The 10961-nt window shown below is 43.7% G+C and overlaps 1 protein-coding gene across 1 annotated transcript; it reads right to left on the bottom strand.

The window, feature by feature from the left end:
* Positions 1-272: 272 nt before the first annotated feature.
* LOC120621571 (pyrin domain-containing protein 3-like) lies at positions 273-2855 on the bottom strand. Its single transcript, XM_039886977.1, has 2 exons — positions 2050-2855; positions 273-425 (listed from the first exon to the last, which is right to left on the bottom strand). Exons 1-2 carry the CDS (start codon positions 2377-2379, stop codon positions 411-413), a joined length of 345 nt encoding a protein of 114 aa, XP_039742911.1. The 5' UTR covers positions 2380-2855; the 3' UTR covers positions 273-410.
* Positions 2856-10961: the final 8106 nt, after the last annotated feature.

Below are 10961 nucleotides of genomic sequence, written 5' to 3'. Positions count from 1 at the left end.
ATAATATCTTTAAGAGGCGCATCAAAAGGAATTTCCCTTAATAATTGTTCAAATAAAGGGTTTATGCATTCTGGACACGTCAGGGTGACTAGAGCTGATTCCATACGCGGGGAATTTACTATGTTTTCCTCAGAGCCAATTTTGAGGAAATCCATTTGTATAGCGTTTATACTTACTAGAATTTGTGCTACCCAAATTCCCCCTCTTAATAGGATCATTTCTAAGAAACCAATTATCCCTAAACACATGCCACGTCCTCGTTCTTGACGATGCATTCCTTGAAGCCTCTGTCCCCATCTCCGGACCTTGTCACGCAGTAGGGTAGAAAGAGGACGCGGCATCTCCCCCTTTTTTATTTTTTAATTTAAATGTTTCAAGTTCTGTGTGTAGACGCTTGATTGACGAAAGAATCACTCTGAAGATGACTGGAAAAATGATAATCATGATTAAAATTATGAAAATAGTAACCCCAATGTGAATCAGCCTTGACCACCAAACAGTTGGATGAATGCTGCTTAAAGAGCGCCATAAACTTTCAGCCAAATTTTCGCCAATAGGTAAATTCAATTGTGCATGACTTATTGCTTTTATATTATTTTGTAATGCGTGTAAGTCTGGAGCAAGATTAGTATTATGCCAAATGCCTTGTAAATGAGTTTTTACTTTATCCCATGGTTCTGAAGTATTATTATAGCTATATGGAGTAATACAAATCCATTTAAAACGTGCATGACATTTAGTGGTCATTTGCGTTTTTATATTTTGTACCTGATTTCCCAAATATAGTACTGTATCTTCTAAAGCATTAATTCTAGTTTCTAGTTCTCTATCTATCTTTTCTTGAATTGCTAAAGCAGTGGAAACATTATGAGCAAGATCATTAACATGTGAAGCAGTATGAATTTGTTGCACCAAAGCTGTAGAGGAAACAACTAAAGAAGTCATAATACTAATTAATGCTGTGATCCCTAATATTAATGCTGCAACAAATCTTTTTGGTCTTATGAGTTCATTAAGTTTAACTAATACCTGCAAGCCAGAATCATCATACCATTCTTCAGTTAATGTTACTGGAATCATGACATACGAAGGCTGATACACAATCATGAACACAGTATAATTCTTGGGCAATCCAGAATGTATACAATTAGTTAATAAACAATTTTAACAACTAATATGATATGAATCTGCAGTAACAGAATTATTAATGTCTTTATGTTGTCCTAATAGCAAAGCGTATGGCGTATTAACACATGCTCTCAAAGCTAAAGATTCTGCCTTATTTTCTAAAGGCCTTTTAAAAAGAATCATATTTGTAGCAGCCAAAAGCCTAAACAAATCTGGATATAAAACTGTTTTATTATGTTTAGGTGAAGTACTTTGATATATAGGAGCAACCCAGCCAGGAGTAAACCATCTATGTATACTACTTCCTGTGGAGTCAAATCCTGTAAAATTAGCAGTTTTGGTTTTCAAATAATCTCTGTAATTATAATTAGGTGAAGACACAGAAAAATCATAAATAGTTATGTTAGACTGTACAGGAGAGAATTTTGTAGCTTTATGGTTAAAGCCACAATCAATCCATTTTGGAAATCCATGTTTACTATTTATAGAATTCCAATATATGTCTCTATTAGAAAATTTTGTAGTACATGCCTCTAGGAGGAAAGTAAAAGAATTAGTAAGATTTATATACGTATCATTATATGTATGATATCCTAATGATATAAATTCTAAATTCCATATGTTTCTCTTATATATATTATCTGTAGGTGAATCAGTTAAAAAGGTTCTATAATTAATAGGAAGACAACCTGGTAATGGAACTCCTGTTACTACAAAACACAATGGTGCATCGTCTGCAAATCCTTTAAAATCTATTTTGTCTGATGTTCTGTGAGGTATAAATGAATTAGATATACCTCCCATAAGGTCAGAATTATTAGTGAAAACTTTAATATTTTGTGATCCCCATGAAGCAAGATGCAATAATGGTGGATCAGGAAAATATGCCCAATAAGAAAAATTTGCATTAGCAAATGGTACCTGACAAGAAAGCAATGCTAGCATAGCTAAAAACAATGCTTCAGGAGTGGGTTGATGTCCTCCAGCAGAAACTAAAGTTTCCGCCTCTGAGGTGAGTTTCTTAATTTGACCCCAGGTGGGAAATAATGCCTTCTTGGTGGACTGAGCTTGTTGAGGAGATGAAAGATTTATCTTAGCCATTTTCGGAGTTAATGAGTCAGGTGTATCTGGCGACCCAGGATCAGGTGTCGAATGGGCCAACGGAGGGAATCTTCTTTTGTGATGCAGGCCGGATGAGCCGATCTGGTATCCATATCGGTGATTCTGCATCCTGTGGAAACACACAAGCATATCCTCTCCCCGATGTTAAAAGTATATCAGGCCCTCTCCATTGACCAGTCAATAAATCTTTCCATTTTACCATTACCTGTGGAGTATGTCTTTGTTCCCAATGTCTCATCATTGGAGTTAGCCCTTGTTCATTAATATTGAGATGATTGATAACGAAAAGAGCATGCTGTAATATATGATGTGGAGTCAAATATTTATTTATTCCTTGTTGGAGCTTGGATCTTTGTAATTTTAATGTTTGATGTGCTCTTTCAACTATAGCTTGCCCTTGAGGATTATAAGGAATTCCTGTATTATGTTTAATATTAAATTTCCCACAAAATTCTTTAAAATTCTTTGAAGTATATACTGGAGCATTATCAGTCTTAATATGTTGCGGCAAGCCCAGATAGGCAAATGACTGAATCATATGTTGTACTACATCTTTATATGCTTCTCCAGTTCTTGCTGATGCAAAAATTACATGAGAAAAAGTATCTATAGTTACATGCACAAAAGAAAGCTTCTCAAATTCTGGTATGTGTGTTACATCCATTTGCCATAATATATTAGGACGAAGTCCTCTAGGATTTACTCCCATAGTAGAGAAGGTAAATGAGTAACACAAGCAGGGCATTGTCTGACAATTTGTCTTGCTTGTTCTCTAGTTAAATGAAACTGCAGTCTTAAAGTTGCCGAATTCTGATGATGCAAAGAATGTGAAGCTGTAGCTTCTTCTATAGCAGTTAAAATAATTTTTGTTAATTGATCTGCCTTTTGATTTCCTTCATATAAATAGCCTGATAGATTAGAATGTCCTCTGATATGACCGATAAAAAATGGATATTTTCTTTCCTGAATTAGAATTTGCAACAGTTTAAATTGTTCATAAATTGCTGAAGATGTAGAAATAAGAGCTGTTTCTATAGCTGGAAATAAATTAACAATATAAGCTGAATCTGTATATAAATTGAAGGCATTCTTTACTGATATGATGGAGGAGCTGTTGGAGGAGGCGCAGCAAACACCTCAACCGGGCCAAATGTATTATAATCATCATCTTGATTGTATTTTGCTGCTTCGTCCTCCAACTCCTGTTCACCTCCTGGATCTAAAACTTCATTCTCAGTATCATCGTTTTTCTGTACTGCCATTACAGTTGCTTTAGCCGGCTCAGTATTATTTATACTTGTATAACTTCTAGTTTTCTTAACTACAGAACTAAGTGGGAGGTCTTCTTCCGTTTTCCTTGCTAAGCATACGGCCTCATGAGTAGGATCAAAACTATCTCTCAATAAATTCCATAAAGAAAATGCATCTACAGGAACCCTTTCCGGGCCATATAATGTATAGTAAAGTTTCATTTCTTTTCCTAGTTTCTTCCAAGTTTCTAAGTTTAAAGTCCCTTCCTCAGGAAACCAAGGAGAGCATTCTTGTACAAAATGAAAAAATTCACGTAACTGCTTACTTGATACTTGAATTCCTCTTTTTACTAACATATGTTTAACTATATCAATAAATAAACTTCTTTCTTTTGACTCTGTATGTCCCATGATTACTCGCCCTTTTCTACCTAGTCTCCTTTACTAGGGGGTCTGCAGCACCCAGCGGCGAGAGCCTTATCCTTGCCGAAATTATAAATACTTACCTTCAGGTCCCTGTTCGGGCGCCACTTGCCGCGGTCCAGCCACGACAGGATCCAGGGGGCCCCGAAGGTGGGCAAGGCGTCGGCGCGGGAGACAGTCGACTACACAGCTCAGAGGCGGTGTGACACTGTTCCGTTTTATTGTGATTTGAGTACAACTTTTATACTTTTTATTTGGCATTTGATTATACTTTGTTGTTAAGGTAGCAGGGAGTTAAATTTCTGTGGTTAGGCGGAGCAGAAAATCTTATAGAGTATATTATTATTAATGTTCATGATTAACTAGTACATTTTTCTCTCAATCATTAGAACAGAACTACCTGATGGAACAATCTAAACTTTTAATTATTATATCTATTACGTAAGATACAGTTTGATTTAAGTAAAGGTGATAGATAGATATATTCATAACAGCAAGTATTAGCTTGTGGGCAGACATTGTTCTTCTTTCTGCCTGAAGAAATCTTTTAAATGCTATTTGATTGATGCTATATCTAAAGTTCAAGCTGAACCTTTCTCATAGCTGTTCAAAAGTTTCCTTGGTGCAGTAATGAGGAAAATATTTATAAAAATCAGTTTTACAAAGCTGCTTTCATAAGCTAAGTTTCTGTTCCTTTGTTTTTAAGCACCAAGGAGATCCTGACCTAGCCAGCCTTTCTATGAAACTTAAACTACTGTAAGGCACATGAATTCTATCTTTATTCACTACATGTATACTATCTTTATTATAAGCTTCTGAATAAGGCAAAGGAAGATCAGGTAATCTTTTCATACTATTAGCCCCCCTAGGTGGATACCAGAGTTTTCTATTTATCCACTAGGCCACAAAAGGAGGCCCTTCTATAGTAGGCACAGGCTTATGAGTAAATTTCTTATCCTTACTAATTTTTCTACTAACTGCGTGGGAACAGGAGTATAAACTGGTTCTAGTAATTCAGCTTGTTATAATTTATTCATAATATCTTTAAGAGGCGCATCAAAAGGAATTTCCCTTAATAATTGTTCAAATAAAGGGTTTATGCATTCTGGACACATCAGGGTGACTAGAGCTGATTCCATACGCGGGGAATTTACTATGTTTTCCTCAGAGCCAATTTTGAGGAAATCCATTTGTATAGCGTTTACACTTACTAGAATTTGTGCTACCCAAATTCCCCCTCTTAATAGGATCATTTCTAAGAAACCAATTATCCCTAAACACATGCCACGTCCTCGTTCTTGACGATGCATTCCTTGAAGCCTCTGTCCCCATCTCCGGACCTTGTCACGCAGTAGGGTAGAAAGAGGACGCGGCAACCCTCTGTGTTCTTTTCGTCGTCTACGCTCCTTTCCAGACTATGGCAGGCGGAACCCGCTTCGTACGAATTTCCACCCTTTAAGACGGCCAGGTGGTCACAATCGATTTCAACACTCTGCGTGTGTTAGAGGATTCTTAGGTGGCCAGGAAGAGCGGTTGTCCAGACGCCTCTTTTAGAGCTATGCCGCAGCCCTTGGAAATCTCTGTATATCTCTTTGGATGGAGGACGGGTTTGGAACGGGGCCCGCTCAGTGCAGTCTTCTTCATTCAAAGCCTTGGACGCAAGGAGTGGTCGTCAGTGAGATCCAACTTTGTCTTTTAGAAGATCTGGAACCCAGGCTGAAGGCTCCTCCAGCGTTGCAGTGTGTTAGAAGGAAAGTGTCCGGGACAAGGCCGTCCATTTCTCGTCGAAGGGCTTCACCCATGTACGGTTCACTTCTGGCCGAGGTTGCCGGCAACGAGAAGACAAGCATCTTCGCCAGAAAGCGTTCCTGATCGTTCTTCACGTTGACACTGCACTGTTTCGCCTCGGATTCCGTTCTCCTTGGCAACAGACACTGTAGAACTGAGCTATTGAAGACGCGCTGTAATGAACCAAAGCTTTCATAGACCCTAACGAGCTGCCCCTGTGTAGAAACCCGCACGGGAGGCATTTTGGGATGGTAAGAGCGTGACCACAGATCTCTAAGGAAGGCTCCTACCGGCACTTCGGCACCGAAGACACGTCGCCTTACAAACAGAGCTCCAGTGTGTCAGGCGGTGTTTGAACTTCATTCCGGTCTAGACCACGGGAGCAAAGAGAGCGTTCAAATCCAGACGGTAGTACGCGATGTACAGGTGAGACCGAATCCGTTCCTCTGTACTGAGTTAGTCCCGCCTTGGACTTCAGGGCACTCGCCCCTGCCAGCGGCACATCGTTGACCGGACTCCTGGATCACGGCACGCAAGTTTTCCAAAACCTGGTTTCGGGCATGTGATGCCGATGCACTTTGAATGTCCTGCTTTTCCCAGTGCAGCTTTCTGGCAGCCAGGGTCGCACCGAATTGCAAAGGCGGTAGCGTCTCGGGTCTCGCAACCCTTTGTGTTCTTTTCGTCGTCTACGCTCCTTTCCAGACTATGGCAGGCGGAACCCGCTTCGTACGAATTTCCACCCTTTAAGACGGCCAGGTGGTCACAATCGATTTCAACACTCTGCGTGTGTTAGAGGATTCTTAGGTGGCCAGGAAGAGCGGTTGTCCAGACGCCTCTTGTAGCTATACCGCAGCCCTTGGAAATCTCTGTATATCTCTTTGGATGGAGGATGGGTTTGGAACGGGGCCCGCTCAGTGCAGTCTTCTTCATTCAAAGCCTTGGCCGCAAGGAGTGGTCGTCAGTGAGATCCAACTTAGTCTTTTAGAAGATCTGGAACCCAGGCTGAAGGCTCCTCCAGCGTTGCAGTGTGTTAGAAGGATAGTGTCCGGGACCAGGCCGTCCATTTCTTGTGGAAGGGCTTCACCCATGTACGGTTCACTTCTGGCCGAGGTTGCTGGCAACGAGAAGAAAAGCATCTTCGCCAGAAAGCGTTCCTGATCGTTCTCCACGGTGACACTGCACTTTGTCGCCGCGGATTCCGTTCTCCTTGGCAACAGACACTGTAGAACGGAGCTATTGCAGATGCGCTTTGATGAACGACGAGCAGATGGCCACTGTAGGACTAGCTGCACGTGCAGACTGGATCGATGGGGAGAGCATGGCCAGTGATCTCCACAGGATCATTCCCACCAGCTCTTTGGGACGGAGGACAACAGCTCGCAGCATAAACAGAGCTCCAGTGTGTCAGAGTCGGAACTCCGTTTCGTTGTAGAAGGGCGGAGCAAAGAGGGCCCTCGACTCCAACATGCATTACACGAAGCACAGAAAAGTAATGCAATCCCTCCCTCTGGACCGTGCGAGTGCCGCCTCCGACTTCAGTGCAGACAGCAATACTGTCGCGAGTCGTTGACCGGACTTCTGCATTACAGCCAGGAAGGATTGAAACACCCGTTTCCCTGGCCTGCGCCGCCGACTGGCTCCAACGTTCATAATTCTCCGAACGCGTCTTTGGACGGCAAAGGAAGCGCGGGAGCGAAAGAGCCATAGCACCCCGTGTATCGCAGCTCGTCGCGTTCTCTTCAGCATGTACGCCCCTTTCCAGAAGCACGGCGGCCTGAACCCGCTTCGTACGAAATTGCACCGTGAAACGTGCCACGTATTCCATAGTCGACTTGACACTTTGTTGACGTTCCAAGAGTCCAAGGTTGCTTCGGAAACAGCGGAGGCCAATTCGCGTCTCAGAACAAGACTGAAGCCCATTCGCAATATCGCCATATCGCTGGACGTGTGGGATGCGTTTGGAGCAGCGCTTGGCGACGGGGCTTACAGTGGGTCAGGGGCTCAGTTCAAAGCCTAAGTCTCCGTTATCCTTCGCCATGGTGATCTCAGTTGCCGAGGCAGCATATTTGCATCCACAGGTTCAGGAGCCAGCACTGTTTCCGTGTCCAATGGGAAAATCAGGGAGCAAAAGCTGTCGATTGCTTCCTTCATGACACCAAGCAGGGACCGTCCGTTGCCGTCCGTTTCCGCCTAGGACGAGATGAGAAGCAATTCGTCACCAGAACGGGTTCTCATCGCCTTCGACTGTGACACGACTGTCGAGACGCAGCGGATTCCGGTCTCCTTGGCCGAGGGCACTGCCTGGGAGGGCGGCTCAAGCGCCGCTTTCATAAACGACAAGCTGGCTGCCACCGTAGTAATACCTGCACGTGGAGACTGTATAGATGGGAAGTGCATGCCCACTGATCTCTGAAGAATGATTCCTAGCAGTTCATTGCTTCTGACGGCAGGTCTCCTCAGAGAGAGAGCTCCGGTGCGTCAGACAGAGTCTGTACTTGTTTCCGTGCCAGAATTGCGGAGCCAAAGGACTGTCCAGTTCAAAAATGGTTTACGTGCGGTACAGGTGGAAACTGGAATCCCTTCGTGGGGACTGCGTTAGTGTCCCTCCGACATCGGAACACACGCCGATCTCAGCGGCGAAACGATTTCTGGACTGCTGGGTGACAGAACGCCAGTATGGAAAAACCTGTTTGGTCGGCATGTGCGCTGCTCACCGCCTCTAAGGGTCATCCGATTCCTACCGGCTCGTTATTGCAGCAAAGGCAGGAGAGCATCGAAGAGCCCCAGTCCCTATTGTGTCGTCGCGCTTTGCGTTCTCTTCTGCACGTACACTCCCTCGCGATGCGTGGCGGCCGAATCCCGCTTCGTACGAATTTCCAACTTGAAACCTGCCCGTTTTCCCGAAACGATTCCACCCCTCGTAGATGTTCCGAGAGTCCAAGTTTGCTTCAGAAACGGCAGCTGCCTAGCACCTTCTTGGAACACTACTGCAGCCCATTCCAGATTCCTACATAGCCCCTGGCATGTAGGATGGGATTAGAGCACCGCATGGCAAAGGAGCTTGCACGGGGGAGGCGGTTCGATCCAAAGCCTCGGTCTCGACGATCCGTCGTCAGCGTGATCTCCCTTGCTGCCGAACGATATTTGGATTCCTACTTCGACGTGCCACCAGTGGTTCAGTGCCTTACCTGAAAGCTGTTAGCGTGAAAGCCTTCAGGTTCCCTCTGCATTCCGCCGAATATGTCTCGCTGAGTTTGTCAGTTTTAACATCGAAGGGGATGAGCATCACCCCGTCCCCGGTAAGATTCTCATCGTCTTCGACTGTGGCGCTACAGGCGAGTCCCAGTGCATTCTGCTCTCCTTGGCAAAGGAAACTGTATGGGAAGGCGAGTGAGGCTCCGCTTTCATAGACGCCAAATGAGCTGTCCCTGTGTTGAAACCCGCACGGGAGGCATTTTGGGATGGTAAGAGCGTGACCACAGATCTCTAAGGAAGGCTCCTACCGGCACTTCGGCACCGAAGACACGTCGCCTTACAAACAGAGCTCCAGTGTGTCAGGCGGTGCTTGAACTTCATTCCGGTCTAGACCACGGGAGCAAAGAGAGCGTTCAAATCCAGACGGTAGTACGCGAAGTACAGGTGAGACCGAATCCGTTCCTCTGTACTGAGTTAGTGCCGCCTTGGACTTCAGGGCACTCGCCCCTGCCAGCGGCACATCGTTGACCGGACTCCTGGATCACGGCACGCATGTTTTCCAAAACCTGATTTCGGGCATGTGATGCCGATGCACTTTGAATGTCCTGCTTTTCCCAGTGCAGCTTTCTGGCAGCCAGGGTCGCACCGAATTGCAAAGGCGGTAGCGTCTCGGGTCTCGCAACCCTTTGCCGCGGTCCAGCCACGACAGGATCCAGGGGGCCCCGAAGGTGGGCAAGGCGTCGGCGCGGGAGACAGTCGACTACACAGCTCAGAGGCGGTGTGACACTGTTCCGTTTTATTGTGATTTGAGTACAACTTTTATACTTTTTATTTGGCATTTGATTATACTTTGTTGTTAAGGTAGCAGGGAGTTAAATTTCTGTGGTTAGGCGGAGCAGAAAATCTTATAGAGTATATTATTATTAATGTTCATGATTAACTAGTACATTTTTCTCTCAATCATTAGAACAGAACTACCTGATGGAACAATCTAAACTTTTAATTATTATATCTATTACGTAAGATACAGTTTGATTTAAGTAAAGGTGATAGATAGATATATTCATAACAGCAAGTATTAGCTTGTGGGCAGACATTGTTCTTCTTTCTGCCTGAAGAAATCTTTTAAATGCTATTTGATTGATGCTATATCTAAAGTTCAAGCTGAACCTTTCTCATAGCTGTTCAAAAGTTTCCTTGGTGCAGTAATGAGGAAAATATTTATAAAAATCAGTTTTACAAAGCTGCTTTCATAAGCTAAGTTTCTGTTCCTTTGTTTTTAAGCACCAAGGAGATCCTGACCTAGCCAGCCTTTCTATGAAACTTAAACTACTGTAAGGCACATGAATTCTATCTTTATTCACTACATGTATACTATCTTTATTATAAGCTTCTGAATAAGGCAAAGGAAGATCAGGTAATCTTTTCATACTATTAGCCCCCGCTAGGTGGATTCCAGAGTTTTCTATTTATCCACTAGGCCACAAAAGGAGGCCCTTCTATAGTAGGCACAGGCTTATGAGTAAATTTCTTATCCTTACTAATTTTTCTACTAACTGCGTGGGAACAGGAGTATAAACTGGTTCTAGTAATTCAGCTTGTTATAATTTATTCATAATATCTTTAAGAGGCGCATCAAAAGGAATTTCCCTTAATAATTGTTCAAATAAAGGGTTTATGCATTCTGGACACATCAGGGTGACTAGAGCTGATTCCATACGCGGGGAATTTACTATGTTTTCCTCAGAGCCAATTTTGAGGAAATCCATTTGTATAGCGTTTACACTTACTAGAATTTGTGCTACCCAAATTCCCCCTCTTAATAGGATCATTTCTAAGAAACCAATTATCCCTAAACACATGCCACGTCCTCGTTCTTGACGATGCATTCCTTGAAGCCTCTGTCCCCATCTCCGGACCTTGTCACGCAGTAGGGTAGAAAGAGGACGCGGCAACCCTCTGTGTTCTTTTCGTCGTCTACGCTCCTTTCCAGACTATGGCAGGCGGAACCCGCTTCGTACAAATTTCCACCCTTTAAGACGGCCAGGTGGTCAC

This window comes from Pteropus medius, unplaced genomic scaffold (assembly GCF_902729225.1).
Source record: "Pteropus medius unplaced genomic scaffold, Ma_sr-lr_union100, whole genome shotgun sequence".
Classification (NCBI taxonomy): domain Eukaryota; kingdom Metazoa; phylum Chordata; class Mammalia; order Chiroptera; family Pteropodidae; genus Pteropus; species Pteropus medius.
The sequence above is the reverse complement of the archived record's forward strand: the minus strand, read 5'-3'. Positions and strand labels throughout refer to the sequence as shown.